A 17,203-nucleotide genomic window follows, 5' to 3' on the forward strand; every position below is an offset into this window, starting at 1 on the left:
ACTTTTAAGAGTTTTATAGAATATGTCATTGTAAGACATTCTTGACTCCAAGACTTTAAAATATAAAGGAAATCCTTTTCTGGTTTTGTATTTGTTTAAGTGGAATTTATACTGCTGTTAAAGTATGCTATTTGGAGCCCATATATTAGTTTTCTAAATGACTCCTGAATTCACCCAACAACTTTTATTGAATAATCCTTTTATCTTTATCATAAACCCAATACATGTGTCTGTTTATGAACCTTTTTAGTATATATTTTTTATCAATTCAAGTCCCACTACCTGCTCTTCATATTGCTGGCAATATGACACTGTTTGAAGACCTGGTAAAGTTCATTGACCGGATGGTTTTCAATTCTAAAATGTTCTGGTCCTACTGGCTTTTCCCCCACAACGTTATCAACTTTCATAATAGTTTTTTGTTTAAAGAACTAGTTTGTACTTGTGTTGTTATGATACACACACACACACACACACACACACACACACACACACGTTTTCATTTACAGTTATTGGCTCATAACTCCCATAGCCCTTATTACAGTCTTTAAAAAAAAAAAAAATACTGGGTGTTAGGCTTCAGGAGCAGGACTTAGGAAACAGGATCTCTCTACCTTCTCCTGACCTCCTTTCAGCCACCTCAAGGCAGGAGGACTGTAATCTCACCCAGCCTTTCTGAGGTGGATCAGAAGATCCTCATTCCATAAAGGGCAATACCCCCCATACCCTGGGGGAAGGAATGCTGATGTTATGAAGCTGCCACAAAAACCCCAGAGCACTGGGCTCAAAAGGCTTCTGGATAGCTGAACACCTGGATGTTCCTGGAGGGTGGCACTCCAGGAGGGCCCGGGAGCTCCGCCCCATTCTCCCATAGCCTCCTCAAATGCATCTCTTCATCTGCATCCTTTGTAATAAATCAGTAAACATGTTTCACTGAGTTCTGTGAGCTGCTCCAGCAAATTAATCAAATCCAAAGAGTGGGTTGTGGGAACGCCAACTTGAAGCCCACTGGTCAGAAGTTCCAGAGGCCTGGACTTGTCACCGGTGTCTAGGGAGTGGGAGGAGTCTTGGGGCCGGCTGGCCCCCCCTCCCCGTGGGATCTGACACTATCTTCAGGTAGACAGCCGTGGAATTAAATTGGAGGATTCCCAGCTGGTGTCTGCTGCTTGGTGTGTGTGAAATGCCCCCACGTTTAGTTACCGAGGTTTTCTGCGTTCGTGATTGTTGTGGTTGAGAATAGAGGAAGGACACAGTTATAATAAGACTTTTCCCTAAGCAGTACTTTATTAGAAATTTGGTAAATTCATTAAAAAATTGGCACATTGGTAATGTTAAAGTTCCCTATCAAATTATATAGTATATTATTTTCATTTGCTTAAGTATTTATGGTTTCCTGAAGACACTTAACACACTGTTAAATTTATTCCATTTTTATTTATTCCTAAAGTACATTGTTCCTGTGTAGTTTATTGTTGTGATAACAAAAATAGGTGTTTTATTACATTTTCTATAATATGAAACTTATCCACATTATTCTCCTAGAATTTTACTGATTTTTATTTTTTGAAGTTTTACAGAAATTTTCAGATTTTCAACATACAACATCTCAGATGAATTTAAATCCTTCTTTGAAGGATGTATCATTTATATGTCTCATTATTTGGCCTTGTATACAATTGCATTGATTGATACATCAAAATAATGACTAACAGTGAAGAAAGGAGAGAAAAATCTAATTGTTTTTGCTTGATCAAAAGAGATGATTATAGGATTATCTTTTTGACTGATTAAAGAAATACAATGCTGAAATATTTTTATTCTAATATTTTCTTTAAATTTTGCATCATTATTCATAAATTTGATCATTAGTTTGCATGTATTTGTGAATGGGTGTTTGTGTGTGTTCACTATCTTCATTATATTCTGATATAAAATTCTGTGTCATTCATAATTAAACATGTCAGTGACCCTTCCATTTTAAACTTCTGGATTGTGTTACATAGCACTTTAATGATTTGTTCTTTAAAGGTTTTATGAGAATCCCTATTTAAATTGTGATAATCATTTTAATTTTATGTTAACTAGGTTACATTGTCATGTTTTATAGCCAATGTTTGATAAATGATAAATGCCTAGAAAATTATCAATTTCAGTTTTGCAATTAATCTACATCTGGTTGAGTGATCTTATGTTTGTTTAATAGAATATCTGTTGTGAAATCCTCCTACTGAATGTAAGTGTGTATGTGATTTTGTTTTTATTTTTTCTCATTTTCCTCATCAGTTTAGTGATTTTATGAATTGTTTTCAAAGTCTCAGCCTTTATATTTAATATTTTAATTTTCCTATGTTAATTTTTGATTTCCTTTCATTAGTTATGTGTTTTTGTGTGTTCACTTCTCAAAAATTTAATTTGGTAATATACATATATAAATATATTTATGCCTTAAATAGCTGTATTATATACACTAAAGCAAATTGATCACAAATTTATTTATTTTTATTTTTTATTTGAGACAGAGTCTCGCTCTGTCGCCCAGGCTGGAGTGCAGTGGCGCAATCTCGGCTCACTGCAAGCTCCACCTCTCGGGTTCACACCATTCTCCTGCCTCAGCCTCCTGAGTAACTGGGACTACAGGTGCCCGCCACCACGCCCGGCTAATTTTTTGTTTTTGTACTTTTTAGTAGAGACGGGGTGTCACCGTGTTAGCCAGGATGGTCTTGATCTCCTGACCTCGGATCACAAATTTATTTTTATTGGGAGAGATATGAAGTTGCTTATATGATTATTTCCTTTGATATATTAAGAAAAAATATTTTTTCATATTGTACCATCTTTGTTTTCCTGGAATATAATCCACTACTTCCTGATGTCTTTTTTTTTTTTGAGACGGAGTCTCGCTCTGTCGCCCAGGCTGGAGTGCAGTGGCCGGATCTCGGCTCACTGCAAGCTCCGCCTCCTGGGTTCACGCCATTCTCCTGCCTCAGCCTCCCGAGTAGCTGGGACTACAGGCGCCCACCACCTCGCCTGGCTAGTTTTTTATATTTTTTAGTAGAGACAGCGTTTCATCAGGTTAGCCAGGATGGTCTCGATCTCCTGACCTCGTGATCCGCCCGTCTCGACCTCCCAAAGTGCTGGGATTACAAACTTGAGCCACAGCGCCCGGCCAATGTCTTATTTTTCAACTGTGCTATTCTTTCACTAATATTTCATTTCCTATTTTTTGCATCAATATTCATAAATGAGACATATCTCTAGTTATTTTTGTATTACACTATGTTGGTACTATGGCTTGAATGTGTTCTCCCAAGAGCATGTGTTGGAAACTTAATCCCCAATATAACAGTGTTGGAAGGTAAGCCCTAATGGGAAATGCTGAGGAAATGAGAGCTCTACCCTCATGAATGGATTAATACCAATTATTAAAGGGCTGGAAGTTTTGAGTTCAGGCTCTTGCTCCCTCTCCCTCTCACGCTCATTGCCCTTTTGCCATGGGACAGTGCAACAAGAAGGCCTTCTCCAGACATTGGCCCCTCAATCTTAGATTTCCCAGCCTCCATAACAATGAGCCAATAAACTTCTGTTCATCGTAAACTACCCAGTCTCAGGCACAGAGGGGCCCCAATTTATGATGGTTCGACATATGATTACTCAACTTCACGACAGGTGTATCAGGACGTAACCCCAGTGTAATTCAGTGAGCATCTGGACTTAACAATGGTTTGACTTACGATTTTTTGTCTTTATAATGGGTTTATAGGAACATTAAATGCATTTTCAACTATGATATTTTCTATTTATGGCGGGTTTCTTGGGACACAGCCCCACCATAAGTCAAGGGGCATGTGTATTCTGTTATAGCAGCACAAAATGAACTAGAACTGGCAGTATTTTGATACCACGTTATATACCATTCATAAGTAATGTAGGTACACCTTTATTTTGTTTTATGAAATAGTGCTTCTCAGTCTGTTTGTGTTGCTATGAAGAAATGCCTGAGGATGAGTAATTTATTTAAAATAGAGGTTTCTTTGGCTCATGGTTCTGGAGACTGTACAAGAAGCATGGCCCCAACACCTGCTTCTGGTGAGAACTTGGGGCAACTTCCACCCATGCCAGAAAGGGAAGGGGAGTAGGCATCACATGGCAAGAGAGAAACCGAGATAGAAGAGGGATGAAATGACAAGGTCTTTTCAACAACCAGTTCTCTAGAGAACTCAGAATAAGAACTCACTCATCCCTGCAAGAATGGCACCAAGCCATTCATGAGGGATCCACCCCAATATTCCCAACACCTCCCACCAGGCCCCACCTCCAACACTGGTTATCAAATTTCAATATGAGACTCGGTGGGGCCAAAGACACCATATCCAAACCACGGCATTCTGCCCCTGACCCCCTAAAACTCATGTTCTTCTCACATTGCCAGATAAAATCATCCTATCAACAAAGTCTTAACTTGGTCCAGCATCAACTCAAAAGTCCAAAGTCCAAAGTCTCATCTGAGACTCCAGGCAAGTTCTTTACAGCTGTGAACCTGTAAAATAAAAAACAAGATATTTACTTCCAAGATACAAATGTGATACAGGCATTGGTTAGACATTCCCATTCCAAAAGGGAGAAATCAGCCTAAAGAAAGAGGTAATACTCCCCATATTAAGTCTAGAACTCAGAAGGGCAGATACAAAAACTCAAAGCCCCAAAATATTCTCCTTTGACTCCATGTCCCACATCCTGGGCACAACGGTATGGGGTGTGGGCTCTCAAGGCCTTGGGCAGCCCTGTCCCCATGGCGTTGCTGTGTGAAGCCCATGTGGCTCTTATCATGTGTTGGAGTCCAGTGCTTGCGGCTTTTCCATGCTGAGAGTGCATGCGCTGGTGACTCTAGAATTCTGGGGTCTGGCGGATGGCAACCCTACTCCCACAGCTCCACTAGGCGGTGCGTGGTGGAGACACTTCGTGGGGGCGCCAACCCACAAAGAGCCTCAGTCAGTCTCATACTGTGTGCCTGCAGTCTTAGCACCGCATGGAAGCCCCAAACATTACAGCTTGCACCCTCTGAAGCAGTGGTCTAAGCAGTAGCTTGAGCCCTTTGAGCTTTAGCTGTGGTCCGAGCAGCCAGGATGTGGGAAGCAGCTTCCCAAGACTGCACAGGGCAGCAGCACCCTGGGCCTGGCCCAGAAGCCATCTGTCCCTTCTAGGCCTGTGGACCTGTAATGGGAGGAGTAAACTCAAAGATTCTGAAATGCCTTTGGACTTTTTTCACACTGTTCTATTACCAAGTGGCTCTCTCTTTTTTTTTTTTTTTATCTGTGCTAATCTTTCTAGCAAGTGGTTGTTCAGCTGTCCTCCTCAGATTTCCTCTCCTGAAAAATGCTCTTTCCTTTTCTTTCTCATGGCCAGGCTTGAGTTTTCCAAATTTTAATGCTCTGTATCCCTTTTAACCATAAGTTCCAACTTTAAGTCCTTCCTTTGCTCCCATATCTGTCGACTGTTGGATGCAGCCATACCACTTGTTGAATGCTCTGCTGCTTAGAAATTTCTTCTGCCAGATACTTTAGGCCATCACTCTTAAGTTCAGGTTTCCACAAAGTGCTAGAGTGTATACACAATGCAGCCAAAGTATTTGCTAGGGTATAACTTTGCTTCAGTTCCCAGTAAGTTCCTCGTTTCCATCGGAGACCTCCTCAGCATGTCCTTTACTGTCGGTATTTCTATCAGCATTTTTGGTCACAACCAGTCTCTAGGAAGTTCCAGGAGTTCCCTTCCTATCTTCTTCTGAGCCCTCTAGACTCTTCAAGCCTATGCTCATTACCCAGTTCCAAAGCTGCTTCCAAACTTTTAGGTATTTTTATAGCAATGTTCCACTCCTCAGCACCAATTTTCTGGTCTTAGTCCATTTTTGTTTCTATAAAGGAATATATGAAACTGAATAATATAGTTTTCAAAAGCAGCTTATTTGGCTTATGGTTCTGGAGTCTGTAAAAGAATAATGGCTCCAGCCGGGTGTGGCGGCTCATGCCTGTAATCTCAGCACTTTTGGAGGCCCAGTCGGGTGGATCACCTGAGGTCAGGAGTTCGAGACCAGCCTGACCAACATGGTGAAACCCTGTCTCTACTAAAAATACAAAAATTATCTGGGCGTGGTGGTGGGCGCCTGTAATCCCAGCTACTTGGAAGGCTGAGGCAGGAGAATCGCATGAACCCGAGGCAGAGGTTCCCGTGAGCCAAGAGTGCGGCTTTGTACTCTAGCCTGGGAAACAAGAGCAAAAATCCATCTCTCTCTCACACACACACACACACACACACACACAAAAGCATGGCACCACAAACAAGAGCAAAAATCCATCACACACACACACACACACACAAAAGCATGGCACCACAAACAAGAGCAAAAATCCATCACACACACACACACACAAGCATGGCACCAATATCTGCTTCTGGTGAGGGCCCTCAGGAAGCTTCCACTCATGATGAAAGAGGAATAGGAGAAGACATCACATCATGAAAGAGGAGGCAAAGGAGTTGCCAGGCTGTTTTCCTATTTTTTTAGAGACAGGGTCTCACTCTGCAGCCCAGGCTGGAGTGCAGTGGTACAATCATAGCTCACTGCAGCTGCAACCTCCTGGGCTCAATCAATCCTCCCCTCCTCAACATCCTGATTAACTGGCACTACAAGCATACACCACCATGTCTGGTTCATTGTTTCTATTTTTTTGTAGAGATTGGGTCTCACTATGTTGGTCCAGGCTGGTCCAAACTCCTGGTCTCAAGCAATCCTTATGCCTCTGTCTCCCAGAGTGTTAGGATTACAGGCATGAGCCACTGTGCCCAGCCTAGGCTCTTCTTAACAACCAGTTCTAACGGGAGTTCAGAGAATTCACTCACTTCTGAGAGAACAGCAGCAAAAGCCATTCATGAAGGATCTGCTCCCATTACTCACACACCTCCTGCCAGGCCCCACCTCCAACACTGTGGATCAAATTTCAACACGAGACTTGGTGGGCTCAACAAACCATATCCAAACCATAGCAGTTCTGTATACTGAATGTTTGTGTATCTCCAAAATTTCTACAGTGAAATCTAATCTCTAAGGTAATGGTATTAGGAGATGGGACCTTTGGAAGGTGTTGGAGTCATGCTGGTGGAGGCCTCATACATGGGATTAATGCCCTTAATAAAAGAGGCTCCAATTTACCAGCTCAAATGGTATACACAGCTTTGTGTCTAAGCCCCCACAACTGTGATTCCCTCATGGTTTATATTGTATTGTATTCTTGATTAACTTGCATAAAACATTCACTAGAACATGTTATCATATGGCATTGCTTCAAGCACTTCTTCACTGAAAAACAAACTACCCATAAAAAAGAAAACAAATATATTTATGTAATTATTTATAGTTTTTAATTTTAATACATTTTATTGTACATTAAAACAGCACAATTAAAGGGGTCCCAGTGGCGTTGGTAGTGCCTTCCACTATGTGAGGACACTTGACAGTGTCTTCTTACGAAGATGGTCATCTATGAACCAGGAACCGACCCTCACCAGGCACCAAGCTGCCGGTGCCATGCTCTTAAACCTCTCAGCCTCCAGAACTGTGAGAAATAAATTTATGTTGCTGGTAAGCCACCTAGTTTATGATATTTGCTCAAATGGACTAAGAAATGGTTTATACAGCATTGCAATATATTTTACTTAAATGTGTAAGTAAATTTCAGGGGATAATGTCTTCTGTTTCTTTTTGTGTGGAGTAGGGAGTAAGTGCAATTTAGACAACTTCATTTTTTTGTTGTTAGCAATAGTTTCGTTTAGATTTGTCTTTCTGGATTGATGTTTGGAAATTTATGTTTATGTTGAAACTGTTAAATTTTGTTTCATATTTTCAAGTACCTTTCCCTTGGGTATAACAAGGATTTATTTCCCATTTCTTTAGTGCCTTTTTAGCTCTAATTACCTCTGATTAACATTTCCTATGTTAATTGTACTTTATCCTTTATTTTTTAAGTTAGTGGTTTATCTGTTTACTAATTATTTTTACAAAAAAAAAAATCGGCCTTTACATTTTCATTCTCTGTTCAACAGATTTTTAGTTTAATATTTATTAATTCCTCCTGCTTACCTTAGTTGTGTTTGTATGTATTTGTGTATATGTGTGCATGTGTTCATGCTGTGGTCTTTTTAAAATTTAGGTTTGAATACCTAGTTAATTAGGCTCTTTATGTTTTTAAGACAATATACATTAGTATTTAAAATTAGGAGTTATACTCTGAGTACAGATCTAGAAGTATCCTGTATATTATGGTATGTATAATTTGCCATTGTCATATTATATTCTAAATGATTTTGAATTCACTCCTACATCAAATTATTTATGAGAGACAATTAAAAGTGGTAGTAACTTATTTTCTTTTACTTTTCTTTTTTTTTTTGAAACAGAGTCTTGCTCTGTTGCCCAGGCTGGAGTGCAGTGGCGCCATCTCCGCTCACTGCAAGCTCCTCCTCCTGGGTTCACGGCATTCTCCTGCCTCAGCCTCCAGAGTAGCTGGGACTACAGGCGCCCGCCACTACGCCAAGCTAATTTTTTTTTTTTTTTTTTGTATTTTTAGTAGAGACAGGGTTTCACTGTGTTAGCCAGGACGGTCTTGATCTCCTGACCTCGTGATCCACCCGCCTCAGCCTCCCAGAGTGCTGGGATTACAAGTGTGAACCACTGTGCCCAGACAGTAGTAGCTTATTTTCTTATATTGACCTCAGAGAATGTTGCCTGTACTACTTTTAATATCTAGATCTAATTGACAGTTTCACTGTACTCTATTTCATAATTATTTTTGTTATTGTTCCCTTAATATTGGAAAATGTGATATATATTTTCATGGCAAAAACTGACATGAATTAATTTACTTCTATGCACTAGTACTGGGTTACTTCCCATACATCCCTGTTCCCAGCCCTACCCTAACTCTATCCCACACTGAAGTTGTAGTTTAGCATTAGCTGTGGCAACAGAAACCACGCCTCCACGACGTTTGGAAAACTGTAAAATGGAAGAGCATACGGACATAGACTACGGACTGAAAATGTTTCCCTGTCAGTGAAATTCAGTGAATTGATTTAGTGACATGTGAGCCATGAGACAAAGTGATTTCCGTATCTTCGAAGGGGAAGAATTACTAGGTAAATTTCTCTTAGCATATTTGCATGTGTGGATATCCATCAAATCGAGACACATGAAACCTAAGCAAACCTGACTTGTTTTAGGCTTTTTTAGTTGTAGCTGAAATGATACCATTTTTGTAGGCCCCAGGGCTGAATCCGAGTCCTCCTGGGGCGAGGGCCTGCACACACACCGCGCCACGCACAGAGCAGACCTTTGTGTGGCAAGGGCTTCTTTGTTCCTGACTGCAGCAGGGGAGTGGTCAGATCGTGGGAAAGCCCTTGGTAACACTTCACCCAGACTTGCTGGCAGTAATACTTCTGTTATTTGACATTTTTCTGAATGAACTGATGACGGAACAAGGAATCCCATATAGTCTAAAAATGTCCCTTTGTTATTTTCCTCACTTAGAAATCTGCCAAAAATATGTATTTCTTTTGTTACACTTTAAGTAACTGATAATAGCACATATTTAGTTTCAACTGAGTATTTTTTGCTGAAAAAATACTTCATCTTTTTGAAAGTATGAATGTGAGGGTAATATACCCCTTGCTTACCAAAATAATCATTAAATGATAATGTTACATTAATACAAGTTCCAAAGATTCTCAAAAAGAAAATCTTGGTGATTAATTTCTGTGCAATCACCTTTTCATGTCCAAAAATATGCACAAATCTCACATCTATATAGATCACTAAAAAAAAAAAAAACACAAACCAACAAACTATGTTTTGAGCTTTTTGTCCAGACTGTATTTGATCCTCACAACAATCCTGCAAAAGTAGGTGGAACTGTACCCATTTCTCATATGAAGAAACTGAAGTACAGAAAATTTAAGTAACTTCCTTAGACTGTGAAACTGAATGGTTAGTAAGAAGCAGAGTCAGCATTCTAACTATCCTTTGTCTCCCAAGCCACTTTATTTTCTACTAACCATTGTCCTACTATAAATCCTGAACTTAAAGATTATCTGGCTCAAGATACTATTTGAATAAAAACATGGTATTTCACAACGCAGGGAACTGTACATTTGGAGAAACTTTCCACAGCTTTCTGGGCTCAGCTTAAAAACACCTCTCTGAAAGCTTTGCCACTACTGGGACTCATTTTTTGAGACTTTGGTGTTGGCACAGTCTTTGAGAATACACCATCTGGTCTCATTCTTTGGTTGTTTAGTTCATCTAATCTCTCTTTCTCCTGCACAACTGCAGGGCAGGAACCTCAGATGTTTGGAATTTATTTGGAATCTGTCACTCACCTTGCATGCCAGTGATAGTCAGGCATCAAGGGTGTCCTAATTGGTGAATTCTTTCGCTAAGAGGAATCAAAAGGAAAGGAATATGGCAAAAGGTCCAGGCAAATAGGCTGAGGTACTTACTAGCACCAGGAGTCATGTAAGAAGGGAGAGGCAATGTAAAATTATAGGAGGCTGAGGCACACTCTGAAGCAGTGGACTAAAATCACTGAGCTGGCAGCCTATAGATAAAAGCCCCATGGCTCCTATATTCTGCGGGAGCTTATTCATGTCCATCTTTGCTCCACTTGGCTGAAGCATCCATACTTAAAGGCTGTACTTGCGTCTCCAGCAGCTACACTCAGCTAGTCCACCTGCTCCTAGTGAACATGGTAAGTGCAACTGCTCTGGACATACACTGTTTGAGTTCCAGTCTTTGTTCCACTAATTCACAGCTATGGGTCATAAACTCTATGGGCAAAACCTTTAAATTCTCTATTATTTACCTCATCAGGATAATGAGAAAAATTATAGCAAGTACCACATTAGGTAGTTCTGACAAATTCATCCTTTTGCATGCAAATTACATGGTATAAAAACTCTTAAATGTGCCATATTTGTTGGACAGTCAGGACAGTGTGAATAACCTGGGACTCAAGATTCACACTCCTAGCATATTTTTCAGCTACTTCAGCCAAGGTAAGTGCATTTGCAGTTGATGCAGATCATAAGTTATGCAGGTAAGTCATTAAAATGGCATAATTATCTTTCACATTCATTTTTTCTTTGCTTGTTTGGTTACTAAAAAGGTGTATTAAAATTGTCCACTAAGAGTCTGGAGTTAGGATTTTCTATTTTTATCAGTTGTGTATCTGATACAACATTATTAAATGTATACAAAATTTGAACAGTTATATATTCCTGTGAATTACAATTTAATGTTTATGTATCATTCCTTTTTATCTCCAGCAAAGTGTTTATCCTTACCATAAACATTGTCTACAATCAAGACAGTCACAGCACCTGTTTGGTTTTTTTTCCCATCTTACTACTTTGAATGCTTCTGTATTTTTATGTTGTGTGTATTTTAAATAGGATGTTTCATTTTGATTGTAATGAAGTCTTATAGCCTTTGACTTTCAGTCTTTAAACTGCTTTCATTTAATCTAAGTTGTATGTAAATTTTCTATATTACTCTTACACTTAGTTTTTAGTGCTTTCTATATTTTATTATCTTTCCATTATTTTATTCTCACTGGTTTTAGTATTTTTGTTCTATTTTCCCTTTTATAATCTTGTTACTTTTATGTTGAAATCTTTTGTCTAAAGCCCCTTGTTGGGAAAGTCTAGAGACTTTGTATATCAAATACAAAGCACTGTGCCTCTGAGCCTAGGATTTGCTGTTACAAAGAATTATTGAGAAGGTGGCAAAACTGCGTAGGAACACAATTTCTGTTTTTATAGAGTGAGCTATTAATGCCATTGTAAGAATTACCAATATAGTGCTTTGTAAGTCCTCTTAAGATCTGCATCTGTTACATTTGGCCAGACCCACTTGAACAGTCCTTTTCATTAGATGCTAATTACTGGCTTCTGTGCAAGGGACAGAATGATTATTCACACAACTCACATCCACACAACAGCCAATCCTGTTAGGCTTTGACCTTCAGCTTTCGGCTCTGTATTTACTTTATTACATAAACATAAATATTGTGATGTATATTCTTTTATATATATTTTCAAATACATAGCTCTTATACATATATATTATATATATATCATTCTTAAATATATATTTCCAAATATAAATTATTTCATGTCAAGCTAAACAGGATAAAAACATGTAAACATATACACTTGGTTTTGGTCAAGTAAAACACAAAATCACAAGTTCATCACAGTTTAACAAGTGCACTTGAAGGGGAAGGAGGGAAAGAACAAACTGTAAACAGATGAGCAGCTGCAAGACCCTGCGAGGGTCCATTTGTTAAGGCTATTATAGCACAAAGCTACTAGTTCAATTAAAACTTCTCCTTTCACTCTGCCACATTTACTCTTGAGGGTCTTCAAAATAAGTGTGGAAATTCAGTAAACACTACACTAGAACTGAGTTAATCCTGTTGAAAACAGAGATGACAAAAAAAGCCATAAGCTGACATTAATATTAATTTCACCAAAACAGTAACTTTAAGGACTTATTTTTTTAAACACAGATAATCACCATAATCCTAGGAGGAAAGATATGCAGAATAGACAAGAAAACAGAAGCACTGCCTCAACAGCCCCTGAAAGCAATAAGAGTGTCAACACAGGGAAAACAGGCAATAGCAGACGACAGAACCTCAGCAGACTAGACCACATGCCACAGCACAATGCTACAGATTCAAATTGAAATATTCTTCCAGCTCATAATGAAGCAAGTCCCACTGGTCCTCAGAGAAGGGTAACTCATCTCTCAGTAAAAGAAACCGCTTAAACAACAGACTGGCCAGTCGAAGCACGACAAGCTCCTTCTTACGGCTTTTATAGAGCATGTCGCCCTCTCCCATTCGCACAGGCTCCACAAGTTGATGCCAGTATGCGCCGAATGACCCACCACCTGGCCCAGGAGGCTCATCTCCCCAGCCCTCAGGGTATTCATGCTTGTAAAAGCATGTGTCTCCAAATGGGCAGTTACCCCTGCCTTCCGCAAAATACCTGCAGGCCTTGTTGCTCATTGCCTCCTTGTATTGCTGAATAAGTTTCTGCTTCTCTTCCTCCTCCTCCACCCAGAACTCACTGGGAACGACCAAGTCGGAGGTGACCCTGCACTGCGGGCAAGACTTGATGATCCTGTTATCAAACTGTCTGGCACTTCTCCACCTGCGGATACACCTAATACAGAAGGTATGGTTGCAATTGGAAAGAATGCCAAAGCGGCGGTCATTGGGGTTGGCTTTCTCATAGACAACCTCCATGCAGATGCCACACACCTTGTCCATACCACGCTGCACAGCAAACGAGAGTTCCATATCTTTCTCGTGTGCTTCAATGCAGGCCCTTATATGGTCTTCCCTCTGGGCAGCATCCATGGGGTGCAAGGCCTGCAGCCCACACATGTCGCATATGTCTCCATGGAGGAACATACAGCTCTCCCCACGAAAGCAAACTCCCCTGGAAGCATAATAGCAAAACCGCAACCCCCTGCCCACAGCCATCTGCTTCCTCTCAGTCTCTGAGCTCTGTGGAGGAGCCTCGGGGGCAGATGCAACCCAGCGGCCCCGGTAGGGCTGCCCTGGAACAAACTCAATGGCATCCGCCCAGCTTTCTACACCTGCTCCTCCAGCAGCTCCACGGTCTGCATTGTCTCTCTCGGCTTCAAAGAAACCCCTTTCAGCAGCCGAGCCAATCACAGGCAAGGAAAGGGAGGATGCAGCCGGGGGGGCTTCCGCCACTTCCTGAGTCGGGGGCTCGATGTGCGCAGCCGTGCTAGGGCCTCCACCTGCAGAGGCCCCAGGCGGCGAAACGCTGCCCTCAGTGGCCATCTTCCGACCAGAAAGGTCGTGGGAATAGCGACAGTTCTCCCCCTCCTTGCACTGCCCATGTATATAATACCTGCAGATGATCTGCTTTGTCCAAATGCCGCTGCTTCGGCTTGGAAACGGATTGCGCCATGCTCCTCCTCCTGAGGCTGGTGCAGGCCTCAGGCCTCCTGTGCGGAGGTGGGCAGGGACTGGAGCTACAGGGAAGGGGGCCCAGCCCACAGGCGCATGTGGCAGGGCCGAATCTGGAGCAGCAGATTCCCTGGAGGGCTCACAGACGGGAAGGTCCGGCCCGGACACACCCTCCCCTGCTGCCTCAGCACCTGCCTGGGCCCCGGCTGCCTCCTGGGCTTCTGAGGGAGCTGCAGGCTCTTCCATGGCAGCTTCTTTACCCCGAAATGGTGCCAGAACGTCTCCGGTATTTTTTCTTTATGGGCTTGAGGCCCGGAGTCGCGGCCGCGCTCGGAGGCTTCTCTAGGGGAAGTGTGCATCTCTTTTTCTTCCCCCCCGGTTCTTGGCTGCCTGTGACTGTGTGTTCCTACCTACTTCCGGGCACAGGCAGCGCGGCGGACACTTCCTGTGGGGGCAACGTACGCGCCGCGCTTGGATTTTACCGCAATTTTCCAATCTGACATATTTTTTGTTCACACAGGCAGGGACCAACCCAGCCCCTTTTGTCTGCCTTCTGCCTCTGCTTCGCTGTGTTCCGGCAGCCCCTAATTCCCTCCTCACACCGTTTCCTCAGGAGAATGAGGTTTTACTTTAATCTCTTTTGGTTTCAGTCATGCACGTCTTCGTTGTATTTTCGTATCTGTCTGCTTTAAAAAAATTAGAATCCAATAGATTCTGAAACATTTCATACATGAATTAGATAAATCCTTTTTTGATTCACTCCATCTTATGTCTGCGTTTTTTTTTTTTTAATGCCCTGTCACTGCTGGAAGATTTTTTCGATTTGCTCTGTTGACAAAGCGTCGTTTCTTTTGGTCTTTGTTTTCTGGGATTTCTGAGGGCTTACGCAGGATACGCTTTTCACCAGCAAGGCATTAGCAGACAGCGCTTCTGATCCGAGGCTAAGTTAGCACCTTTCAGATGTCTTTCTTTATTGTGATTACTATGCTCGTTTTCCCACTGTGTAGAAGCCCCAGACTTCAATCATTCCTGATGCTGGCTGAATAAGGCACTGTCCCCTGCATGACCCAGGCTTTTATTTTCTCTACTGGTTTAATTCATGGCAGCCCTTTGTTTCTCTTGCTTTCTTTCAACCCCATCTGTGCTGTGTTGTGGCATACTATCCACAAAGGAATGGTCTTTAATTTCCATATATAAGCGTTTTGTCATTTTTGCAGATACGTGTAGTGGATTAATCATTTTTTTGTATTCCTACTTTGCTGAGAGTACGTATCATGACTGCATACTGAATTCTGTCATGTAGTTTTATATATTTTTTGAGATAATCTTGTTTTTCCCTTTATTCTCTTAATGTGATTATTTGCAGCTATGAGTTTCAAATATTTAACTGACCAATTTGTTTCTAATAAGAAGCCCTTCTGTGTCATGATATATCGTTTTATATATTATTGGATTTTTTTTTTTTCTGTAAGTTTCTTTGAGGAAATTTTGTTGCCTAAATCTGTAAAGTGGAAACATATCTGAATATTTATAATCACCCAAGTCAACAAATTAAATTATAATTAGGTAGGTAAAAGCAAAGAAAGCAGAATGAAGCAAATAATAAGGCCAAGAAAAGCAATGAAGAAAAACAAATATTAAATAAGGGAAATAAATTAAGTAAAATCCTTTAAACAGCTTATTGAAGCCAGATAATTTCTGGTGAAACTTATCAAGGAAAAATGAAGAAGGCTGTAATAACCAACATCAGTAATTTCAAATATGTTATCACTACATTAATAACAGGCATTAAAAATCATTAGAGAATATCAGGAACAAAATTAGGACATTAAACTTGAAAATTTACATGAAATAGTCATATTGCTGGAAACATCTATTAGTAAAAATGACAGGAGCAGAAATAAATGTGAATATGGATCTGTTACATCTGTAATTTAGATAATTATCTAAAAGGTTTCTAAAACTTTCCCTCTGAAATAAATCTAAAGGCAAAAAAATCTGTATTTATTATTGCAAGTCCTAGCTAGTGTAATAGCAAAGAAATAAAAGATGTTATAACTGGAAATAAATTATTGATGGAATGCAACAGAAAATTAAGAATAATTTACAGATAAGCTATTAGCTTTAATAGGTGCATTTAGCAAAGACACTGGACAGGAGTGCAATATACGAAAATCATTTTTATTTATCAATAACATTTGAAGTAAACATTTAAAATTAATAACATTCATAACAACATTAAAAGTTAACTAACCTAGGAATTAAACTAATTCAGGCTGTACAATAAAATGAAAAGCATTTTAGCTTCAGAAGACCTAAATAAAAGGCTCAATGTTTTTAAAAGGTTGTCTTTTTCTAATTTGATAATTATTTGAAAATGGTGCTGATTATTCGTCGTGAATGTAGGAAATGTTGGATTTGTCTTTTTCTCCTTTTGATAGTTACCGAGTTTTATATTTTGCATGCAAGCTGTCCCAAAGTCTGCCTCACTTGAACTTTTTGAAATAAACTTTCTCTTTATCAGGATTTGACAGCCCCAGTGATTTTTACAAGAAAAAGACTTGCAGCACAGCTCTCAGGCTTCTACGCCAAGCTCTCTACAAATTCACAAACAAAAGAATCCTGAATATAAAACTATTATTTGCTTAATTGTGATATTTTCCTAGCACTGCATCTATTATTTGCTTAATTGTGATATTTTCCCAGCAGTGTATCTAAATCATAGTTGACCCTCTCTTGATACACCAGCATTGTCCAGAAGAACTTTCTGTGAACAATTTATATATATATGTATGCATGCTGTACAGTATGAAAGCTACTAGCTCCATGGGGTTCTTGGGCACTTGAAATGAGGCTAGAGTGAGGAAATGAATGTCCATTTTTAAAATTATAAATTTAATTTAAATAGCCACATGGGGCTAGTAGTTACTGTATTGGAGTGAAGTTGTACATAGTATTTGGCCATCTCATCTAACACAAGGGAACTGAGAAGCAGAATGTTTCCTTACCTGCCCAAGGCTGTGCAGCTGGTGCCAGGCAGTGTGTGCTTGCAAATGCCCACCTGTGTAACTGCCATTCGTGTTCATGTCTTATAGTCTGATAGTGACTTTATCTTTTAGTTTTATCATAACAATATTTCATATAAACTG

The 17,203-nt window shown here is 40.2% G+C and overlaps 1 protein-coding gene across 2 annotated transcripts; it reads right to left on the minus strand.

The window, feature by feature from the left end:
• Nucleotides 1-1,262: 1,262 nt before the first annotated feature.
• On the minus strand, nucleotides 1,263-14,409 carry MKRN3 (makorin ring finger protein 3). 2 transcript variants are annotated; one of them, XM_077939012.1, is made up of 2 exons: nucleotides 13,099-14,409; nucleotides 1,263-4,537 (listed from the first exon to the last, which is right to left on the minus strand). In XM_077939012.1, exons 1-2 carry the CDS (start codon nucleotides 14,298-14,300, stop codon nucleotides 4,471-4,473), a joined length of 1,269 nt encoding a protein of 422 aa, XP_077795138.1. In that variant the 5' UTR covers nucleotides 14,301-14,409; the 3' UTR covers nucleotides 1,263-4,470. The 2 variants fall into 2 exon arrangements, with proteins under 2 accessions (XP_077795138.1, XP_077795137.1); XM_077939011.1 differs by having other exon boundaries at nucleotides 1,263-14,409.
• Between the last annotated feature and the right edge of the window lie 2,794 nt (nucleotides 14,410-17,203).

Source organism: Macaca mulatta, chromosome 7 (assembly GCF_049350105.2).
Source record: "Macaca mulatta isolate MMU2019108-1 chromosome 7, T2T-MMU8v2.0, whole genome shotgun sequence".
Classification (NCBI taxonomy): Eukaryota; Metazoa; Chordata; class Mammalia; order Primates; family Cercopithecidae; genus Macaca; species Macaca mulatta.

Excerpts from the sequence above, each read along its gene's own strand:
- MKRN3 (XM_077939011.1), bottom strand. The coding sequence starts at position 14,300 with ATGGAAGAGCCTGCAGCTCCCTCAGAAGCCCAGGAGGCAGCCGGGGCC.